Raw genomic sequence first — 24,131 nt, 5'->3', positions numbered from 1 at the left:
CAGGTTGGCCTATAGATTATTAATACAAAGCATCACTAAGTTTATAGCTTTTCCCATATTTGTTAAAGAACCATGTGAGCACTACGTTGAAAACGAAAACGAACTTTACAACTTCGGGGAGGGGGGGAAGGGAGTGTAGTTGTGGAGGTGGGAGGGAAAGGATGGTAGGGGAAAACAAAGGAAGAGGCAACAGTACTCAATAGGAAATGTACTCATTACCTTGCTCATGTAACTGTAACCCCTCTGTACAGCATTTTTACAATAAAAACATACAAAAAAAGCCGGGTGCTGGTGGCTCACGCCTGTAATCCTAGCTACTCAGGAGGCTGAGATCTGAGGATCGCAGTTCAAAGCCAGCCCGGGCAGGAGAGACCTATCTCCAATAAACCACCAGAAAGCCGGAAGTGGCGCTGTAGCTCAAGTGGTAGAGCGCTCGCCTTGAGCTGAAGAGCTGAGGGACAGCACCCAGGTCCAGAGTTCAAGCCCCATGGCCGACCAAAAAAAAAGAAAAAAAGCATACAAAAAAAGAGAACTGTGAATCTATGAAGTATTGTGGTTAAAACTTAAGTGCAAATTTTGTAAAACTTCCAAGGAACAAACGTGAACAACATATGTTTTAACTATATATTTTCATGTAAGGAAGTATGGACTTTAGAAGCAGATAATTCTGTTTACCTCTGTTCCCACAAAGAATTTTGTGCAGAATTCCTCTATTGGCTTGAGAATATTGGCCAATCCGGCTTCTAGATTTTGGTATGGCTTTGTTTCTTCTATCTTCATTATTTTAGGCTGGACTAATCCTTTGTCTTTCAGAAGGGTTTAGATAAAGGAAGCATAATATTTATGGTAAAATATAAATTATAGATTATATATGATATACTTTCTGTCCCTTTGCTACACACACACACACACACACACACACACACACACACACACACACACACACCTATCCCAATCTTTTCTTTGCCAGTGTGGCTGGCTTAGAGCCAAGCATTTTTAGGCTTCAATCTAGCAGGAGAACCCTTCTTTTCAAATCTAATGTAAACCATATTTTAGCTAACCATGCAAATAGCACAGGAGCATAGTTAATCTGGGTGTAGGAATGCAAGCACCATCAGTAATTTGTTGATTTAAAAATATTTAATGTCACGTTATTATTATTATTATTATATTGTTCCTGGGGCTTGAACTCAGAGCCTGGGCACTGTCCCTGAGAATTTTGCTCAAGGATAGCACTCTACCTTTGAGCCACAGCTCTGGCTTTTCTGGTGCTTAATTGGAGATAAGGGTCTCACCAACTTTCCTATCCAGGCTGGCTTAGAACTATGATCCTGAGATCTCAGACTCCTAAGTACCTAGAATTACAGGTGTGAGCCACTGGTGCCTGGCTTGGTGTCACCTAATTTCAAAATGAAAGGTTTTATGACCTAAAGTTAATAAACATTACTTATTTAAGCTTTGGAAAACAGAAAAAAGCATGACTAAATGGATTCTGTGTGTGTGTGTGTGTGTGTGTGTGTGTGTGTGTGTGTATGTTTTGATATTGGGGCTTGAACTCAGGGCTTGGATGCTGTCTCTTTGTTTTTTCATAATATTCAATGAACATATGTAAAAATGGAACTAGGTAAATTGAGAAAATGGGTGGGGTTGGGAGAGATGGAGGAGAGCAAGGAAATGGGTGACATTGATCAAGATGAATTGTTCTTAGAGACTGACATATTGAAAGGAAACCCTTTTCTACAGCTACTTATACATAATAAAAATTAAAGAAAAGCATGAGTAAAAAAGCACAAATGACCAGGCAGTAGTGGTTCACTCCTGTAGTCTAAGCCATTCCAGAGGCTAAGATTGGGATAATCATCATTTGAAACCAACTCAGACAAAAAAGTCCTCTAGACTCCTTCTACAATAAACTAGCAAAAAACCAGGTTTGGAGGTGTGGCTCAACTGGTAGCGCACCAGCCATGCAAGCAAGCTGAATGAGAGCTCTAGGCTCTCAGTGCAAGCTTTGGTGCAGGCAATAAAATAAAAAGAAATAAAATGTTATAGCTCCCAGGATAACCACTACTAAAACATTGGTATTTTCCCTCTACTGACTTATCGATGAATATACACGAACATATTTTTATAAAACTTGGATCAAATTCTATTACAGCTTTGTGTCTTGCTCTTCTGTTCTTTTAAAGGTATGTCTCAAACATTTTTTCCAGGTCACTTTACTAGTTTTCAAAAATACAAAAAATACAAAATTTCTAAGAACAATAACAGCCTTTTGGTACATTACCTATGGGAAAATGCCAGAATAATATACATCTGCCCAGAACAGACAAACGAAAACTCAAACAAGATAAAAACACTTTTACAATATTAATAATATATGTTGCACTAAAAAAAACCTTTTAACATGATCCTGGAAAAAAGCAAAAAAGGATTGTTATAATTTATTTGGTTTTGTCAACTAGTGCTACTCAGGAGGCTGAGATCTGAGGATGAGGGTTCAAAGCCAGCCTGGGCAGAAAATGCCTGTGAGATTCTTATCTCAATTTAACCACCAGAAAACTGGAGGTGGACCTGTGGCTCAGAGTGATAGAGAACTAGCCTAGAGTGAAAAAGCTCAGGGACAGTGCCCAGGAAAATACATTAAAAACAAGTAGCAAAACCAGCCAAACATGTAGCTTTTTAAAGGAACAAGATCTATAAATAATAGTCTTATAAGGTGTAAGTTAAGATTTCAGTGAATACCAAAACACATTTAATCATATTATGAAAAGATGTTATTTACAATACATCTAGGAAAAGCAAATGAAATTTATGTATTTAGTATATAAAGCTAAAATCATTAATAAAATAAGAATTTGTATTCGTTTCAATGTTTGATTTTCTATTTTTAGAATAATGTAAGTAAATATAGTAGTGGAATAGAGCACATAAATAAGCTATAAATATATGGACATTAGAAATTTATACTAAAAATGTCTACTCAAGAGGTTCAAGACCAGAAACTTTGGTGAACTCTGGTTTAACAAGGGAAGACAAGAACCTGATCTATACACTTAGCACAGATAATGAAAAATTACAAATGTAAGATATGTTGTAAAGGAAGACATAATTATTCAGAGTGAGAAACTGCAAGTGTCTTTGAGACTTCAAACCAGATCATCAACTTCAGAACATACATACTCACCCATGGTTCTGCATTGCTAAATAAAGAATATATAACTGGCCCTGAAGGCTATTCCAAAAGGAAAATTCTGAAATGACTTAGAGCAAAGACCTCCTCCTTAAAACACATGTTTCTTAAAGTTCTGGAGTACTTCATGAGGACACTAAATTCATGGTCCTAAAATGGCAGAAAAGGGATGAGTGGCCCTCTGACACTAGATGGCGACAGAGCAATCGTTTGCAGTATGAGCTAAACTGCCTGCTGCTATCTTTAGAACCCCAAGATAGGGACACAAGTGGTTTTTTTCTTTCTTGCTATTGTTTCTAACATATTTATAAGGTACCACTATGGTATAACCCCTGTTTTCATTGTATTTGATGTCGGTATAATTTGGGGAGGGGAAGGGAAAAAACAAAATGTTTAAATAGGGATACAAGTTGACCCATTGTAACAATGAGATGTACAATATATTATACAATTTAGGCGGGGAGTGGGGGGGAGTGTAGTTGTGGAGGTGGGAGGGAAGGGATGGTAGGGGAAAAACAAAGGGCTGGTAGGCAACAATGCTCGATAAGAAAAGTACTCATTACCTTGCTCATGTAATTGTGACCCCTCCGTACAGTATTTTCACAATAAAAAAACTTATTTAAAAAAACTTTTAGTGTTTCTGGAAATCTAAAAGCATGTCTATTCATCTTATGAACTGAGACAAAGTGACAATCTTTAGTAAACATTCAGAAAGTCATGTTGTCCAACAAGATTAGCATTCATTTGATGGAGTGTATTCCTACTAGATGACATGCTGCCAGCTGCTTATTTTTTGTCGGTCCCTCTTGAATATATGTAAATATACACTTTACATATCTTAGTGTCTGTGGTACCAAAATATTAGCTCCTTGAAAGTAGGGACTTTGCTTCTCCACAGCTGTATCCTTCAGAGCGTAGGATTTGCAGGAATTTAATAAATACGTGTTGAATGAACTCAGGCACTCTAAAGAGCTGGAAGTAGAAGTGTGGCTCAAGTGGTAGAGTGCCAGCCTTGAGTGCAAAAGCCAAGCAAGAGCTTGATGCCCTTAGTTCAAGCCTGAGTACTGGCACACAAAAAGTAGGTATATGTGTTATATGATATGCTTAGGTTATATACATGTATATATCACATACATACATATGTGCTCAATAAATGTAAAATTGAATTTTGTTACATTTTTTGAATATATAAGCAGTTTTAATGTATTAGCTATAGTTATTATAACCATTATAAAGTTCCATCTTAGAGATTCTGATTTTCTGTATTCCTTTTATGAATTAGACTCTTTCAGCAAGTGACTCACCTTAGATATAGACACAGTACTTAAACTATTAGGTGCCTTTTACAACAGGCGGTTGGTTACCTTGTGTTCTGAAAAGAATATGGTCTTCGTTCATGCTGACCTTGGTTGGGCAGTGGTCCAAATTTGTATCACCTTTAGATAATTTTATCTTTTGGAAGAACAGAAAAGATATATCTGTAACTTTGCCTTTTCAGACTTATTATTGCCTGTCTTTTCCTCTCCCAGATTGTAGGAAGTCCACAGGCCTCTCCATCCTTCCCCCACTTCCCTGTTAGTTTCCCAGGGAAGCACTAACTCATATTTCTAAAATTCTGTCGCCACAGGAAATGTTCCGGGGCATATTCATAAATTCCAAAGTCTCATGTGATGTTTTCTTTCTGCAAATATCTTATATTCAATTAGATTCCATAAGATATCCTAATAGGTTCTTTTGCTTTGTTTTGCTTTGCTGGCCTTGGGCTTGAACTCAAGTCTTGGGCACTGTCCTCGAGCTTCTTTTGCTCAAGGCTAGTACTCTATCATTTGGGCCACAGCATCATTTCCAGGTTTTTGTGGTTAATTGGAGATGAGAAGCTCATGGACTTTCCTGCCCAGGCTGGCTTAGAACCACAATCCTTAGATCTCACTTTCTCAGCTAGGATTATAGACATGAGCTACTGGCACCAGGCCTATGCAATAATTCTTAAATGTTTTTGTTTATTTATTATACTTATTCATAACTCAGTAAATATTACCCCAGAAAAATTTTAATATCCCTTTTTAAAATTATTTCCCAGCTACTTTAGAAATATTCTTAGTGCTCTTTCTGCAAATACTTATTTTGATAAGCAACTATGTAATTTATCCTAGTATGATACTATAAATTCCCAGGAAAGAAAAGTGTTACATTTGGAATTAATGTTCAACATTCAAAAGAAAAAAACCTATTCACATTCTACATACATTCTATTCTTAACCAAATGGTTCTCTAGGTAATTTGCTTTTCTTCAAGTTCTGTGATTCAAGATAAAGACAAATTCTCAGTTCTTCACATTTTCAGTTCTATTTGGTCAGACGTAATTTCTTACTCTTGATAAATAAAATGTACAGAAGAAAGAAAGACCAATTTTTCTGGGCTAACCTGAGTACAAATCAAATTTTCAAATAACCAAAGTGTAATTGAATAATTATACAAAAGCCAATTGTAAAATTTGACTTCTTATATGTACAAGATCAATCTCAAGTTCACAATGATTTTGATTTCTGGTTTGGTCTGGGCAGTATCAAAATAAATCCTCCACTAAGAAGTTTATTCATTGATTAAACTGTAAGGTGGTATATATGTGTGGCTATTTATGTTCGATGCATAGTGCACATCAGCAAGAAGGCTGGAATGAATTCATTTTACTTACCCTAGCGAGGGGTTTCCAGGAAAGATCAAGATGCAAAAAAGTAGGTGGCACATCAAATGGAATTTCTATACTTTCTTCTTTCTTTTTCTCTGTTGGCTGGGTGGTCGTGGCAGGTTTCACTGGTCTAATGTCCCAGAAACATATTGTGCTTCAAGAAAGTTTTGATTGTTTTCTTCAGTACAAGTAAGTACATTTATGCTACTACACATTAACAAAGCTATGTTACAATGTCTTTGAAATTAAGATTTTTATGAAAGAGCATCTTTTTGCATGTATTTTAGAGAATTAGAGCATTTAATACCATCTATGAGCATTGAACTTGCAGACTGACACAATCTTTTTTAAGTGCAAGAGATTTATTATAACATAATTATATACTACAAAACCTACCCATTTAAAGTATATAGTTTAATGTATTAATTAGGTCTCTCTGGCTTATGTCTATGCTAGTCATGTAGGGCCTCTCCTGTAATTCCATGCTGCTCATGCTGCTATCTGTCTCTTTGGCGTAAGCTGTGATTATTTCTATTAGGGTTAAAGCTGTTTAATAAAAAAAAAATTCAAAAGTTTTTTTTATTGCACAAAACGTGTTTTATATGACATTTTCACACTTGTACGTGCTTTCCTTTGATTATACTCAACTCCATATTTCCCTCTGCTGTTTTCTTTTCCCCTCCTGCTGTGTGAGTCCCCTTCATGTTCTCAAGTAGTCCCTTACTACTTTCATGTCTTTTAATTAAAAAAAAAATCACTTTGGAAAGCAGTATGGAGGCTCCTCAAAAGACTCCACATAGAGCTCCCCTATGACCCAGCAATCCCACTTTTGGGCATTTACCCAAATGTTTACAAACAAGACCACACTAAAGCTACCACCACAACTATGTTTATTGCAGCATTATTTACCATAGCTAAGATCTGGAACCAACCCAGATGCCCCTCAGTAGATGAATGGATCAAGAAAATGTGGTATATATACCACATACCTCCTTCAGAAAGAATGACATTGCCCCATTTGTTAGGAAATGGAAAGGCTTGGAAAAAATTATATTAAGTGAAGTAAGCCAGGTCTAAAAAAAATAGGTCCCATGGTTTCCCTTATTTGCAATGTCTAGTATATGTATGAGTCAAGCAGAAAAGGTCAGATAAGGTGATGTTAGGGAAATGAACCCTAAGATATGTATTCAAATGTTTTTTTTTATTTCATGCGATTGTTTCTAACACATTTATAAAATTATTTCTTGTTGCTTTGTATGTCCCTCCCCCACAGTATAACCCCTGCTTCTCACTGTATTTGATGTCGGTATAATTTGTGGAGGGGAAGGGGAAAAGTAAATCGTTTAAATAGAGATACAGGTGGACCCATTGCAACAATGAGATGTACAAGTCGTTATGTCAAAAAGGAACTTTACAACTTTGGTGGGGGGGGGAGGAGGATTGGGTGGGGGGGGGGGGGGAGGATGGGAAGGGATGGAAGGGGAAACAAAGGAGGAGGGTACAATGCTTGATAAGAAATGTACTCATTATCTTGCCCATGTAATTGTAACCCCTCTGTACAGTATTTTCACAATAAAATAAAAAATCTAGATTCTGCATATGAGAGAAAACATGCAATATTTGTCTTTCTGAATGTGGCTTATCTCATTTACATAATGATCCAGTTCCACCTATGATGCAAGTGACACACTTTGTTCTTTATGGCTCAATAATAATTGTATAGAAAGATATACCACACCTCCTTTACCCATTGAACTGTTAATAGGCACCTTGGCTGACTCCTTGGCTATTATGAATAGTACCAAAACTCTGTGTGTGTGTGTGTGTGTGTGTGTGTGTGTGTGTAAATTTATTTCTTGTTTATTTAACAAATAAATTATAGGTGGTAAGAATCAATCAGCAAATAACACAGCAAAGGAAAAAAACACAGAAAACTAACAATTTATTAGAAAGATACAGAAAATAAAATAAGTAAGTAAAGCAATTTAGTAAAGTGCTGGTGCTTATGTAATTAAATCTACTCAGAAGGCTTAGATCTCCAGGCTCATGACTCAAAACTAGCCTGGCCAGAAAAGTCCACGAGACTCCCTCTCCAAAATAATCATCAAAAATCCAGAATGGAGGCATGGAACAAGTAGCAGAGCACTAGCTTAGCAAGTGTGAAGCTCTGAGTTCAAACCCTATACTGAAAAAAATTAAAATTTATTATTTGATAACTGTAAGATATAAAGCCAGGAGTGGGCTGGGGAGCTTTCTCCTAGAGAGAAACAGCACCTTTGAAGAGTGTAGTAAGTAGAAAAGCTAATGGACAGAAGCACCGCCTACTCCCAGGACTTAAGCAACAACTTTCTGGTTGTTGTCTGCTTTCCATTCTTCCCCTGGATGTTCAGCCTTCCACAAGGGTTCAAGAAGAAACTTACAGCTCGTAAATTGTTTAGCATTTCTCCTCAGCTAAAGCACTAAAGCACTGCCACAGCTCCCAGTCTCTCAGAATAATCTTGAAGTCCTTACCTGGTGTGGTCTGTGTTCATATTGAGCCCAACCTCTTGCTCTACTGGCCATCTCATCCCCTAGCCACAACTTGTCAGAGCCCCACATGTTTTAGAATGTTCCCTTGCCGCTTTGTATGACAGAAAGATGATCTGCAAACACCACCTTCTCAAACACCAACTGATCATCATATGTCAGCCTCCGTGTTTTCTGCGGACCTTTTTATTTATTATTATTATTAGTCGGTTGTGGGGCCTGAACTCTGGGCCTCAGCTCTTCAGCTCAAGGCTAGCGCTCTACCACTTGAGTCACAGCACCACTTCCGGCTTTTTCTACTTATGTGGTGCTGAGGAATCGAACCCAGGGCCTCATGCATGCAAGGCAAGCAGTCTAACTACTGATAACTACTGAGCCACCTTCCCAGCCCTTCTGTGGACCTTTTTTTTTTTTTGTCAGTCGTGAGGGTTGAACTCTGGGCCTAAACGCTGTCGCTCAGCATTTCAGCTCAAGACTAGTGCTCTACCACTTGAGCCACAGCACCACTTCTGGTTTTCTGAGTGGTTTATTGGAGATAAGAGTCTCACGGACTTTCCTGTGTGGGCTGACTTTGAACGGTGATCCTCAGATCTCAGCCTCCTGAGTAGCTAGGATTACAGGCGTGAGCCACCAGTGTCTGGCTTGCAGACCTTTTTAAATATCATTTCCCACCCCTGTAGCAAACCACATTCAGTTTCCTTACACTTCCTGTTTTCCCTCCTAGGGCCTGAAATTTTATTATTCAAAACTGTTTTTATTATTATTTTCTCTAATATTTTGGAGTTTAGATAAATATATTAGTGTCCATATTTCCTACATCATTACTAATTCATAGTTCTATGAAACTTCAGTTTCATCTAAATGAAAACTCTTCAACATGTTATAAAATGGTATAAACCATTTTATAATGTGCAATAAAAATGTAAAAACCTAAATGTGAAAAACCTTCATAATTATGAGATAAAGTTGAATGTAAACAACACATACAGTGTGAAACAGAAAATAACTATGGCTAACACTGTATCCTTTATCAACTCAGTACAAAAATTGTCCTTATCAAAAGCTTTTTTTGTGTGTGTGTGTGCTAATGGCTCATGCCTGTAATCCTAGCTACAGGTGGCTGAGATCTGAGGGTTGTGGTTTAAAGCCAGCCCAGGCAGGAAAGACTGTGAGACTCTTTATCTTCAATTAACCATCAAAAATCTGGAAGTGAACCTGTGTCTTAAGTGGTAGAGTGCTAGCCTTGGGCCCAAAAGTTCAGGGGTAGAAACCAGGCTCTGAGTTTAAGCCCCAAGACTAGCACAATATAAAATAAGATAATTTTTTTATACACGAACTAATCTATAACATTCTGTCCTGTTAGGTCTAATTCATGTAATAAATATTATTTTTAGTAGCCTCTAAGAAAAAGGAACACATTGTATTAAAGCATTTCAGGAAATGTTTGAATATCATACCAATCTGCTGAGCAGGTGATAAGCTGACAACAGATTCCACTTCGATTCTCAAAGACAGACCCCATTCTGTTAACCTATTAGGAAAAATGAGTACAGGTGTTAGCCACCAGGCACCTGGTCCCATTATGACTTTTAACATATTGTTGCTCCATTTTAATAATATTAAATTATTAAAGAGCTATAATAACCCTCATAACTATTTTCTCCTAATGTTCTTTGATCCTTTCATCTCTCTTTCTCTCTCTCTGTTGGTCATGAGGCTTGAACTCTGGGCCTGGGCTCTGTTCCTTGATGCTTTCATCTCTCAAACCCTTTGTGTCCTGGAGAGAAAATACTTGGAGAGTGTACTGACTTTGTGAACTTAGAAGCAAGTGCAAATAGTCTAGGGTGTCCGAGGGGTGCCTTACTCTGTAGCTAGTTTTCACTCAGTAGTTTCTTGGCATGTTCAGTTCAAAACTATCTTGGCAAAACTGCATATGACTGTGGATCATCAATCCTAGGGATGCCTGCCCCTACTGGCTAAGATCACAAATTTAAAAGCTGAAATATAAAGGAATACAATAACTGCACTTTATGTCTACATATTCAACACTCGCCTTCTCCTTTGTTGTATTGCACCAATGTTAAAACCATCTATGGCTTTAGTGACTGTAAACCTTACTACTTGAATGATTAGCTTCATTACTTTTTTCTAGTGGGGGTTTGAGGGGGGAGTCTTGCTATATAGCCGAGGCTGGCCTTGAACATGCAATCTTCCAATTACAGGCTTATAATTGGGTTTACAGGTATGTATCACCCTGTTCGGCTTAAATGTTCTTTTTCATTACATTCTCATTGATCCCTTAAAGCCAATTTGAACACAGGGTCTCAACATGCTCTAGGCAAGTGCTATAATACTGCACCCCCAGCCCTGGTTTCATTTGTTACCCCCAGGCCTGATATTGATCTGCCAGCATTTTTTAATCCTTAGTTTCTGGTTATTTTGCAATTTATATGAAAATGAATTACTGACTGGAAGCACATTTATTGGTTGAGATCTGAGATTTTACAGTACTGTAGGTGAAAAGTATAAAACACAAAGCACATTAAAACTCACCTCAAATGTGTCAGGCAGCCAGTGTATATCTGTAATTACCTTCCTATGTCCATGTTCGATGGAAGAGACTGCGCAGTGTCTGACATACATTGTTTCTTTATTATTCTCTGGTTCAAGGAGAAACATAGGCTGCAGAAATGTTAACACATGGTTATGTTTCAGAGATTTGATGAGTGAGCTCACCATACTGCATTCTTCATTCTAATTAAAATTTGGAGTTATACCAGTTCAAGGAAAAACATATGTGAGTGCTTTTATATTGCATATATTTAGATAATAGGATTATCCATTTTTCCTTTCAGTTGAGTCTACGATTTTTATCTCTGAAGTTCACAATATATGGATGATATACCATAACTTCATTCTCCATTATTATTAAAAACTGCAAGCTCTTTCAGGCTTTTACTATTAATAGATGAGACAAATATAGGAATTTTTATGGAGTTGTTAGCAGATAAAGCTAGCAACTATATCCATTCCTTAAAAATCATTGACCACAATGCATTGTAAACTGACATGTTGAACTGAAAAAATAATAATAATAATAATTATTATTATATAAAAGGACCTATGGGATATGGCATTCTTGCAGGAGTTTTTCCATGGGTGGATGGAAGCTCATATCATATTCTTTGGGAAGAGACCTATCATTATTAAAGCTGAGGACCTAGAGCTGGAAAGAATAGCCCATAGGATGAATAAATATAGAATGTGGAGCTGAGAAACATCTCAAAGTACTCTGACAGTATCCACAGGCTCACACTTCACATGCTCAGGTGATAGTACATTTTAGTCAGGAAGGATAACTCCTGTATTTTCTACATGAGAACCAATTCCTGATGTACTGTGTGGTGGCATGTCCAGGACTCACTGATGGTGATGCAGAGCCTGGACACAAGGTCTTTCTGTCCTCCAATAACATGGCTTTAGACAAGTCACTTGGCTCCTTCATTTAACTTAATAAGAATGCAACTTGTAAGTGAGGCACTGGTGGCTCACGCCTGTAATCGTAGCTACTCAGGAGACTGAGATCTGAGGATCACAGTTCAAAGCCAACCCAGGAAGGAAAGTCTGTGAGACTCATATTTACAATTAATCACCAGAAGACCTTAAGTGGCACTGTGGCTTAAGTGATAGAGCACTCGACTTGAGATGAAGAGCTCAGGGACATTGCTCAGGTTCAGAGTTCAAGCCCCATGACTGACCAAAAAAAAATGATTTAGACCATGCTCACAAGCAGATGGGAAGGCCTGGGAAATAATTTTGGTTTTTCTTCTTCTTCTTTTCTTTTCTTTGTGTGTGTGTGTTGGTTGTGGAGCTTGAACTCTGGGCCTGGGTGCTATCCCTGAACTCTTCAGCTCAAGGTGAGTGCTTTACCACTTGAGCTACAGCGCCACTTCCGGCATTCTGGTGGTTAAATGGAGATAAGAGTCTCATGGACTTTCCTGCCTGGGCTGGCTTTGAACTGCCATCCTCAGATCTCAGCCTCCTGAGTAGCTAGGATTACAGGCTTGAGCCATCAGTGCCTGGCTTTTCTTCTTTTTCTTTTTGTACTGAGTCTGTCTTCTTTTTTGTTTTTGCTTTTTTCTTTTGTGTTGTATTGGGACTTAAACTCTGGGCCTCTTAGCTTCCCTCCTCTTCCCCCCACCCCCCTCCCAGGGCTGGCATTCTACCATGTGAGCCACAGCTCTTTTTTTTTTTTTTTTTTGCTGGTTAATTGGAGATTAGAGTCTCATGAACTTTCCTCCTCCAGGCTGTTCTTAAACTGTGATCCTTAGAGATCAGCCTCTTCAGTAGCTAGGATTACAGACTTGATCCACTAGCACTTGGCTTTCACTGAATGTTAAACTTGACAACTCTATTATGTACTTTTCAATAAATACCTGAATAGAAAACAAAAACAAAAACAACCCCAAACTTGCAAGTGAATAGTTACAGGAAGCCAACCTTGAGTGAGACTTTTTTACTTCTGCTGCTGCCTGTCTTAATGTTTTCTATGCGCTCTGCATGTGCAGTGATATCCCACATGATGATCTGAAACAGAAATGAGCTTTATTGCCACATTTTCCAGGACATGGCTAAATCAGCTCTTGAATAGTTTTTTTTTTAGGAGATTATTGGTATGTAGGATAAGCAAACTTAGTTTATATCTTAAGTAATTCAGCAACTTTTTTTTTTTGGGTCGGTCATGGGGCTTGAACTCTGGGCCTGGGCGCTGTCCCTCAGCTCTTCAACTCAAAGCGAGTGCTCTACCACTTGAGCCACAGCGCCACTTCCAATTCAGCAACTTTTAAAGCAAATATATATTAAAAAAAAAACAACAACCCTACCTGCAGCACTTGGGCTTTTGTTGATAAATGCTAGTATATTTAAAAATCCAAGAGAAATTTCATGTACTGTCCTTTCCATTGAGAGGCGTTCCTCCTCTGACCATGGGTCTGATTGCAGGTGCAGCTGCTTTCGACCCAGGGGAAATCAGAATTTCCAAGAACTCTCCGGAATTAAGTTCTCCAGAGTTAAGTACAAATACCAGAATTAAGTTCTCCAGAGTTAAGTACAAATACGCAATTTGAAAAGAAATGACGGGGGTGTTGATAAGTGATGATATGAACTGAATGTAATAGTCAGCCTATATTTTTGTATACTATTAAAAAAATAAGTGGAGAGCTGGACACTGGTAGTTCATGCTTGTAATATTCGCTACTCAGGAGACTGATATCTGATGATTTTGGTTCAAGCAGCTTGAGCAAGAAAAGCTTTGACACTCTTATTTCCATTTAACCACCAGGTAGCGCTGTGGCTCAAAGTGGTAGAGCACTAGCCTTGAGCAATAAAGCTCGAGGACAGCTCCTAGGTTCTGAGTTCAAGTCCCATGACTGAGCAGAAAAAAAAGGGTGGGGGATAAAGTAGAATCTGAAGCTCTGAAGATTAGCTTTTAATGACAGTCTTTCAACTTACCAAAAACTTAATATAAAATATCAAGTTCATTAGTTCATCAAGTTCATTTTCATCATATGATTTTCAAAAGTATTCTGAAATAAGAATAAGTTTTGTCATGCATAACAAAAGCATTTCAGAATTTTCAGGACTTGGAGGATAGGGTGGCTCATCATTGTGACTCTCAGTTAATGTTGAACAAGATGGTGAGAGAATTTGTTTTTCTGCTTTTTGGGGGTTAGTTCTGGGTAAATGGGCAAGGGAGATACACATATTTAAATGTTAACCACATAGATGTTTTTATACACACACACACAGAATCATATGCCTTTTTGATCATCAAACCCACTGGATAGTAAGGAATTTAAAATTATATTATATGGTAGCATTACCATTTTTTATTCTGCTTCCTTGGTAAACAGAATATTGGAGGCTAGGCTCTGAATTTCGTATAAATTAGATTACTTAAAAATGCAAGACAGCCAAGTGCTCATGGCTCTTGCCTACAATCCTAGCTACTTAGCAGACTGGGATCTGAGGATCATGGTTTGAAGCCAACCCAGCAGGAAAGTCTACGAGACGTAGCTCTAATTAACCAGTAAAAAGCAGTGGTTCAAATGGTAGAGCACCATCTTGAGCAGAAAAAAAACCAAGGAACACAGCTCAGGATCTGAATTTAAGCCCCAGTTTTTTTTTTAATGGTAAGACAAAAAAGGCAGATGTGATATCATATATACAGGAGGTCAAGGCTGCATGTGTGTTTTCCTGTGAATTTCATTATTTTCTGACCTCTGACCACAAGGACATCTCAGAAGGGGTCTCCTCACAAAGTAGTAATGTGGGTAGACTGTCTTCTTCCATGAAAGCTGATACAACATGGGATTCTACTGTGGCAACTCCAATAGATTTGACTCAGTTGTCGTCACTGGGTTACCCTAGGAATACCTGGGGTGTTGGGATCATGTCTAACACATTTTTACAACCTTGTTTCTGCAGGGCGACTAGCATAAAGTTGGCATGCCTTTCCTTTGCTAAAATGAATCCTATGTCCAAGACACTACTAAATCAAAACTTCTTACAGAACATAATTCGCATTAATAAATGGTGAAAAAAATGGATAAGTACCTGCCCATTTATACAGCCTCCAGCAATGATATTAGGGTCGCTTGGACAGAACTTGAAGCAGAAGATGTCATCTGGGCTTTCCAGCATTAACTATAGTAATCCCACAAATTCAAGAGAGAGTGAGAAAACATATGAAAATGATGGTTAGAAAATAGAATGAAGATACTGAAACTCTAATTGTATAACTATCTTTAAGTAACATGTACCTGAGGCCATCCTAAGAGTTCTGCCTCTGAGTTGAAGGCACTTTTGAGAATAGGTGTGCTTACAGTGGAGCCCATCTTTCCTGCCATCTACCTCAGAGAGTATGTCATTACTGGGCATGCTATAAAATTGTGTGTGTGTGTATGTGTGTGTGTTTTGGTACTGGGGTTTGAACTCAGGGCCTAGGCACTTACTAGTGCTTTAGCTTTTTAGCTCAAGGATGGTATTTTACTACTTGGGACACAGTCCCACTAGGCTTTTTGGTGGTTAATTGGAAACAAATCTCATGGCTTTCCTACCTGGGCTGGCTTTGAACCACAATCCACAGATCTCAGCTTTCCGAATAGCTAGGATTATAGGCATGAACCACTGGTGCCCACTTTTTTTTTTTGTAAAAGGGCTGCCACTAGTGATTCTGCAAATTGTGGAAGGTCAGCTTTGTGAAGAGATTTGTCTTTGTTACCTGCTGTATACCTAGCCTGGCATGTGACACTCAAAAATGAACTTCACTGGTGAGAAAAGATGGAGTTACTGTTGACTGTAACATTCCACAAGTATGAACTCTGTTTTGCTCAAAATGAATGATGTTCTTGCAATCCAGAAATCCTAACTTTATAAGTGCTTAAAATATTATGGGATTATGAAATATTTTGTGGTCTATAATCCTAGCCACTCAGGAGGCTAAAAATCTATGAATCATAGTTCTAAACCAGCAAGAAAGTCTGTAAGATTCATCTCCAGAAATGTAGCTGTAATTCAAGTGGCAGAGAGCTAGCCTTGAATAGGAAAGCTAAGGGGCAGTATCCAGACCCGGAACTGAAGCCTCAGGACTGGCACAAAAATAAATAAACAAATGAACAAAGTGGTTGTCAATAAAAAAACTGCTTAAGACCTCTGAGAAAGTAATAAATGAAAAGACTGCAGGGATAGTTATCATTAATTACCTGAGGATGTATGGGATCAGAGAAACTCCAGAAAAGAATCAATGATGGTTGCAACAATAGTTTACCAGAGAAGTGCACTCGGTCTTCATAGGAGAGTCGCACGGCTACTGACACAACTATTAGCCCTGAATGAAGCACAAGCAGAACAGAAAGTTAAACCACTAACAAATGAACATGAAAGAGAGCTGTGCTGCCAGCATTTGCTGTGATCTTGTTGCTTTGGATGTTGTTTATTTATTTTTGTTTTGTTTTGTTTGGCAGTAAGGCAGTAATGGGGTTTGAACTCTGAACCTTGAACTTGCCAGGCTTTCCACTACTTGAATCACATACCCAGGCCTTTTTGCTTTAGTTTTCAAACAGGGTTTCACATTTATGCCTGGACTGTGATCTTCCTTTGTACATTTTCCCAGCGGTTAGGGTGATAACCATATACCACTACGCCCAGCTTTTTATTTGTTAACATGGGGTTTCTTAAACTTTTTGCCTCCAACTACAGTCCTCCAAATCTCCATTTCCCAAGGAGCTAGAATCATGAACATCAGCCACTGGGCCTAGCTATGGCTTCTGTTCTTCTATGAAATATATTTAGTAACCACCAGCGACATGTTACTTACGTAGCACTTAAAACTAGATGATCTGAATTAAAATAAGCTGTTAGTATAAAAGTTAAAACAATGGACCTGGATGCTTTTTTACTTCTTTTCTTTATGAGGAAAGGCCCCGGGAGGGTGGGGGTGGGCGGGGAACAGGGCAGGGACCTCTCTTTTCTTCCTTACACCTGCACACACTCCTGCTCTTAGATACTTGGCTCTTTGAAAGGAGTGTGTTTACCATCTTGTCCAGTAATCAAACAGAAAGAAGGCTAGGAGAAGTTAATTCAGCCTGGGGAGTCCAATAACCTCTGGTTGCATTTAGTTTCTGCATTCGTTGAGCTATCTGGGTGACCTGCAAGTCACTCCCCAGAAAAGAACTTTGTAGAGATAATAATACGTATATGCAGCACCATTCTGGGAGAATACAAGACAAGGGGAGGTGTGGGAGGTGCTTGCTCTAAAGATGTCTGGCATTCAGCGAATGCAAGTTGTTTTTTATAGCAATGGATCTAGTCATTTTTGCAAGGAAGAGCAAGACTATTTTGGTATCAGCACAGAAAGGCATGCTGGCATTCTCTTCTCACCGTAGATGGTTGGATGCCAGCAGACACAGGTAACTGTTTTCTCGATGAGGTTGTGAAGGTCCGTAAAGGACTGGTACTCTTTCAGGTGGGTATCAGTCTTGTCCCCAAAGGTGCCTTCTTCTTCTGCCAGGTACTTCCAGTCATCGACAAATGTGTTCAGGAGTTCATTTTGTTGCAAGGCTATTTCAACACTGTTTCATTAAAAAAGGAAAGTAATTAAGATGTTGGATTTTTAGTATTCAATGATATGGAGATTTTTTTAACAGTTCTTCCATGTATATACAACAAAAATAATCATAATAATTACTATTTTAATAAATTTAATAAGTGTACTTATTACCTTATTTAGGTAACTGTAACCCCTCTGTATAGCACCTTGACAAGAAAAATATAAAAAGTGAAAAAATAAATGAAACAATACCATCAACAATAATGATAATGCTCAATTATATTTGGCCATCATGATGAACCCTATGTGAACTAAAGGATTTAGGAGAAATAAGTTGTGGCAGTGTTCTACTGGCTGGGATAAGACACCGTCAGAATCTGTAAATCCCAGTGTCTCCAGACATGTCTCGGTGAGTCCACTCTGAACACTGGCCACAGAGACTGGGCATGGGTCACAGTGCCTTCTGCATCCCATTCTGAACCTACTCAAGTGTCACCTTGAAGGGCTTTGGTCTCCGGGACTATTTGCATATGTTTGGTGTTTTGCATGGCGTTTAGTTTGTAATTAGCATTCTGTACTCAAGTAATTTTCTTTTACTATTTTTTTTCCTTTTAGCATTGTCTATATTTTAATATTGTTTATTTTGCTTTTGGATGCCCTCCAATAAATGAATTAATTCTGGAGTCATTTTTCACTTGACACTGGATTTCGTTTTGTCATTTGATGAAGAATGAAGAGCCTATCCATCCTGGTGGAATTATATTTCTTAAAGCTAACATTGTTACTTATGAACTTGACCACCAGATTTTTCATTTGTGGAAAAAATAGAAACCAAGTTATTGAGCAAAACCAGCAGACTTGCCCACTATTGTTTCTGTGAGCTTTGATACTGGCTCTCTGAGACCTTGTTAAGCTCTTTCTGGTTTTGAACCCCGGAACTCTGCCCAGGTCATTTTTATCAGCATAGAAGTTTTTATTTAAAAGACATCTCTTTTTCACAGTCACTAAGAATGGCAACAACTCAAAAATTAGTGATGGTATTTGCTTATCCAAAAAGTGCCTCTGACTTGAATCAGGTTCTGTATTCATGAAGATACTTTTACAAGTATTTCCATCATGATAATTATTATTAATAGCCACAGGCATTCGCATTATCCTATAAAAGTCAATGCAGTGGGGCTGGGAAGGTGGCTCAGTTGTAGAATGTTTGCCTCACATGCATGAGGCCTTGGGTTTGATTCCTCAGTACCACATAAGCAGAAAAAGCCGTAAGTGGCTCTGTGGCTCAACTGGTAGAACACTAGCCTTAAGCTGAAGAGCTGAAGGACAGACTCAGGCCCAGAGTTCAGGTCCCATGACCGAGAAACAAACAAACAAACAAATAGGTCAATGAAACTAAGAAGGAGACTAAAGAAGGAAGAAAAAATTAAAAATACAGAGACTGAGTATCCCTAATCAAAAAGTTGTATTGAAACCTGAGATGCTCCAAAATTTGAAAGTTTTTGAAAATAGAAACGACACTATGAGTGGAAAATTCCATATTATGAAATTGTGTTTCATACATAAAGTTATTTAAAATATTGCATAAAATGTTGCGGTTTCTTTTACCTTGTGCACACACTGTTGAGGAAATCAGCCACAGACTTGGACTGTCCCAGTATTTCTTTTTCCTCTTCTGAGAATTCTCTTGGATAATATTGTGTAGTAGCATTTTTAGGATATGTCCTATATATTAGAGGAAATTTGAATACCAAAATTGAGATTAAAAAAAGCAAGTGTAGGGCACAACAGATTAAATTTGACTGTGGCAATACTATCATGGTATTTACATTTAAATTATATGCCCTAATTATTATTATTATTATTTTTTGTTGGTTGTGGGGCTTGGCCTGGGCGCTGTCCCTCAGCTCTTCAGCTCAGGCTAGGGCTCTACCACTTGGGCCACAGCACCACTTCGGTTTTCTGGTAGTCTATTGGAGATAAGAGTCTCATGGACTTTCCTGCCTGGGCTGGCTTTGAACTACAATCCTCAGATCTCAGTCTCCTGAGTAGCTAGGATTACAGCTGTGAGCCACCAGCACCTGGCTCCTAATTTTTTTTATTTATTTATATTTTTTTATTGCCCTAATTTTTTATCATGGACAATTGATATTGATTACCATAGTTGACATGTATTTCTTCCCAATCCAATCAAAAAGATCTTATTTCACACAAGTTTCATTTAGAAATCATTTAAAGAATACAGAAAAGGTGTAAAATAGACATGTATATGCTTCACTCAGCTTAATCTATTATTGACATTTACCACATGTACATTTTTGGCTTTTTTGTTTTCATTTTGTTAAATTAGTGTTACTTCACCAGCAACATCCATCCCAGGGAATAATTGGCAATGTCTGGAAAGAGTTTGGGTTCTTACAACTGGAAAATACCACTGGAGTCTAGTGGGCAGAGCCAACGATGTTAAACAGCCTACAAAACTCAAGAAAGCCTTCCCACAGCAGAGAATTACCCAGTGTCATTTGTGCTGAGGTGAAGACATCTTGCTTTAAGAACCGAAAGCTTGGGGCTGGGAAGGTGGCTCAGTGGTAGAGTGCTTACCTTGCGTGCATGAGGCCCTGGGTTTGATTCCTCAGCACCACAGAAGCAGAAAAAGCCAAAAGTAGCACTGTGGCTCAAGTGGCAGAACACTAGCCTTTAGCTGAAGAGCTGAGGGACAGTGCCCAGGCTCAGATTAAGCCCCAGGACTAGCAAAAAAAAAAAAAAGTTAAAAAAGAATACAAAGGTAGGAACAGCTACCAGCAGCAATGATGGTATTAAGTCTGAGATCAAGAGTTCCAGCCAGTCTGCCTCCAGCACTGGCCTGTGCTGTGACCTTGACCCATAGTATGACCTATCTGGGGTCACAATCAGTCTCACTAAACTGGGTCAGCCTTTGATCCTAGGCTGGGGCTATGAAAGGGCAAATGGCAAAATTATTACCTACATGGAATGTGATAACAGGTGGCCTGGCATGGATACCTGGTTCTTACCAGCCATGTGACCCTGAGCTAATTATTTGACTTCTCTATTTCACTAAAGGAAATTCTTAAGGCACCTAGCTCATAGGGCTATTCTAAGGTTAGGCTATGTTATTACATACATAGCTTTAAAAATACCTGACACAGGGCTGGGATGGTAGCTCAGTGGTAGAGTGCTTGCCTTGCATGCCTGAGGCCCTGGGTTCGATTCCTCAGCACCACACAAGCAAAAAGAAAAAAGCCTGAAGTGGCGCTGTGGCTCAAGTGGTAGAGCACTAGCTTTGAGCTGAAGAGCTGAGGGACAGCACCCAGGCCCAGAGTTCAGGCCCCACAACCGGACCCAAAAACAAAACAAAAAAACAAAAACAAAAATACCTGACACATTTGAAGTGCTCAATAAAATATTAGGTATTTAATCCATGTTTGTTGAATAGATGTCAGTAAATTGTCTTTGTGAGTGGCAAACATGTTAAATAGAAAGTAATCACACCGATGGGTAAAGAGACTTTTGATTATATTTAATAGAACAACTCTTTTCTTGTTTGCCTAGATTGGTATCCATGGCAAAAAGTAGAATGCTGATAAGAAGGAATATTTGTATTAGAACCAAAGAGACAAATCTGAATCAAATCTTAATTTGAAGGAACAGGTAGGTAAGAAATACATGGTACCTTGTGATCGTTAAAGTAGCCATATAATGAAGAGTTGTTCTTTTATAAAACCTAACTTATCTAACTGCTTCTTAGCAAAACTATTCATCAATTTAAATTATGTTTCTATATAAATTGTGCTCTACACACTGAGCTTTTGTTTTTAATCTCTCTGTCTTCATTTCTTTATCTGGAAAATGGAGATAGGGCCTCCTTCAGGGAGAAGATGGAAGAATTAGCTGGTTATATAGTTATGTAAGTGTTGAGAATAACTCTTGGTGCAAAGCGAACCCTGAAAGCAGCTTCTGTTACTGCAATTACTCTTTGAAGCCTGTCGTGGTTCAGGCTGTCATCCATCACAGTTATGACCCGTGTCTTCCTTCTCTTGTCCCAACTACCTTTCTTTACTCTCTCATCTTAGGAAGGCGATACCAGCATTCTCCTATTCATCTAGGTTTGGGCCATTCAAATTTTTGTTTTGGTTTCCATTTGGTGGGTAAAATCTGCGCTTCTCATCTGATCGATCCTCTCTCTACAGAAACAACTGTGACTAGTATGATTAGACAACATTTGTTGACAGCCCACTCTATCTAAAGTCCTATGGTTGTATCAGAGTCTTAGGGTTCCTCCTGAGTTTGTCAACTGATTCTACCCTGACTGAGGCACTGTTGTGACTAGTATATTCCTTGGTAGAAATATAGATGGAAGCTTCACTTAGAAATCTGAAATTTGCAGGCCCATTAACACTAACAATACTTCTCTCCTTCTTACCTTGTTCATACCTTTTATGATTTATGGATCTCTGGTGTCACTACCTCCAGGGCTTTACTAGAAATCCCTTCTTTTCTCTTTGCTTTCTCTGGTTCTAATCTGTCAGCTAGATATATTCCTTGCCTAAACATTAGTGTCTATGTGTACCTTGAATTTAACAGTTAACATCATATGTCCATGGTATCTGGTTTGTTGGTTTCCATATGCTTGAAGAGTGTTTTTCGGCACTGCACCACATGCTACTGACCCCAATTTTCCTGGGTGTGAGATCCCTAGCTGTGTATGTCATGGCTCTTCTCCTAAAACACTGCAAAATCTTCCTTAACTTCCTCCTTCTCCTTCTGCTTTCCTTGCTTTATTTTATTTTCTTCTTCATTTAAAAAGGACATGCTAGGAATGGTCCTAGGCTTTAGAGATACAATAGTTTTAAAAAGAAGGGATAAAGGGGCTGGGAAGGTGGCTCAGTGGTAGAGCGCTTGCCTTGCATGCCTGAGGCCCTGGGTTCAATTCCTCAGCACCACATAAGCAAAAAGAAAAAAGCCGGAAGTGGCGCTGTGGCTCAAGTGGTAGAGCGCTAGCCTTGAGCTGAAGAGCTGAGGGACAGCGCCCAGGCCCAGAGTTCAGGCCCCATGACCGGACCTCCCCCGCTCCCCAAAAAAGAAGGGATAAAATTCTTACGTTACTGACTTTAAATTCTAGGCAGAGAAGGGAGATGAGAGAATGAAAAGTATATACAACATGAAGAAAAACAGAGAGAAAGAACATGGCTAGTAATGGAGGCTGTTGCTTTCATGTAGAACTGGCAGAGGATGCCTCATTTGTTCAGAAAGTGGAATGAAGGAGGCCAGGAGCCTACTAGTATTTGGGGAAAGAGAAGTCTGTGTAAAGAAGCTGTATATTAACATACCAGTCATTTATATGTATGGAGAACTCAAGAAACAAGGATGATGTAGCTGAACTGGGGAAGTATGAGAAATGAGGACAGACTCAAACAGGATACAGAGCATATAAAGCCCGTATCTTCTTTCAGGATGAGAAACCACTAGAGGGCGGTGGTAAGACATGTTCTGACATACATTTTACAGCAGGATTACTCTGGCTCCGTTAAGAAGAACTCAAAGGATGGACAGTGGAAGCTCACTAGGAGTTCCAGTAATCTAACCGTAGTGGATATATTTTGAAGACAGATACAACAACAAAATCCAAGGTTTTAAGTGTGGGTAGTTAGGAGAATTTCATTACAATTTACAGAGATGTGGAATATGTAGGTAGGAAGTTTCACATTTGGAGATAGAAAATCAAGTGTGCTGCTGGACACTGGCAGCCCACACCTGTAATTCTAACTGCTTTGGAGGCTGAGGTCTGAGGATTGCCATTCAAAGCCAGCCAGAGAAAGAAAGTCCATTAGGCTTTTGTGTCCAATTAGCCACCAATAAATTGGATGTGGTGCTGTGGCTCGAAGTGGTAGAGTGCTAGTCTTGAGGGGAAAAGCTTAGGGACAGTGTTTAGGACTGACACAAATGTTATTTTACTTCAGGGTGTTGCAAGTTTTTGGTATCACAAACACAGTATGTTTATCCACATAGTGTTATCCACATAGTGTTCAAGCCCCTATGAGCAACAAAAAATTAACTTTGGGCCGGGCACCAGTGGCTCATGCCTGTAATCCTAGCTACTCAGGAGGCTGAGATCTGAGGATTGCGGTTCAAAGCCAGCCCGGGCAGGAGAGACTGTGAGACTCCTATCTCCAATAAACCACTAGAAAACTGGAAATGGTGCTGTAGCTCAAGTGGTAGAGCGCTTGCCTTGAGCTGAAGAGCTGAGGGACAAGTGCCCAGGCCCAGAGTTCAAACCCCACAACCACCAAAAAAAAAATTAAGTTTGTTGTTGAGCATTTAAAGTTAAGATACTTATTAGTCATCCAAACGAGCAGATGATGAATGAGTGAGAGAAAGGTATGAGGGAGGAGACATTGAGGTTGGGTGTGTACACTTGGGAGTCAGAAGCATAATACAGTGTTGGATAAAGTTACTCTGGGATTAAATCTAGCTAGAGAAAAGATGGAAAAGAGTTGGAATTGGAGTCCTAAAATATTTAAAACCCAAGAAGAAGAAAGCCCAGTAAAAGGGCCCACTAAGGAGCTACTGTGGGGATCAGAAAGTGAACACTACATGCA

The 24,131-nt window shown here is 38.8% G+C and overlaps 1 protein-coding gene across 1 annotated transcript in view; it reads right to left on the bottom strand.

Annotated features, from left to right (window-relative positions):
* Wdr63 (WD repeat domain 63) overlaps positions 1–24,131 on the bottom strand; it is a 47,848-nt gene that overhangs the window by 13,635 nt on the left and 10,082 nt on the right. Inside the window, exons 7-16 of the mRNA XM_013018265.1 lie at positions 19,123–19,239; positions 17,346–17,536; positions 16,169–16,293; positions 15,021–15,110; positions 12,906–12,992; positions 10,959–11,087; positions 9,863–9,936; positions 5,886–6,033; positions 4,555–4,642; positions 676–806 (exon numbers count right to left, since the gene is read on the bottom strand). Coding sequence (XP_012873719.1) covers positions 676–806; positions 4,555–4,642; positions 5,886–6,033; positions 9,863–9,936; positions 10,959–11,087; positions 12,906–12,992; positions 15,021–15,110; positions 16,169–16,293; positions 17,346–17,536; positions 19,123–19,239 — 1,180 coding nt within the window. The remainder of the gene's footprint in view (positions 1–675; positions 807–4,554; positions 4,643–5,885; positions 6,034–9,862; positions 9,937–10,958; positions 11,088–12,905; positions 12,993–15,020; positions 15,111–16,168; positions 16,294–17,345; positions 17,537–19,122; positions 19,240–24,131) is intronic.

The sequence above is a fragment of the Dipodomys ordii genome, unplaced genomic scaffold (assembly GCF_000151885.1).
Source record: "Dipodomys ordii isolate 6190 unplaced genomic scaffold, Dord_2.0 Scaffold39, whole genome shotgun sequence".
NCBI lineage: Eukaryota > Metazoa > Chordata > Mammalia > Rodentia > Heteromyidae > Dipodomys > Dipodomys ordii.
This window is presented reverse-complemented; position numbering and strand designations above follow the sequence as displayed.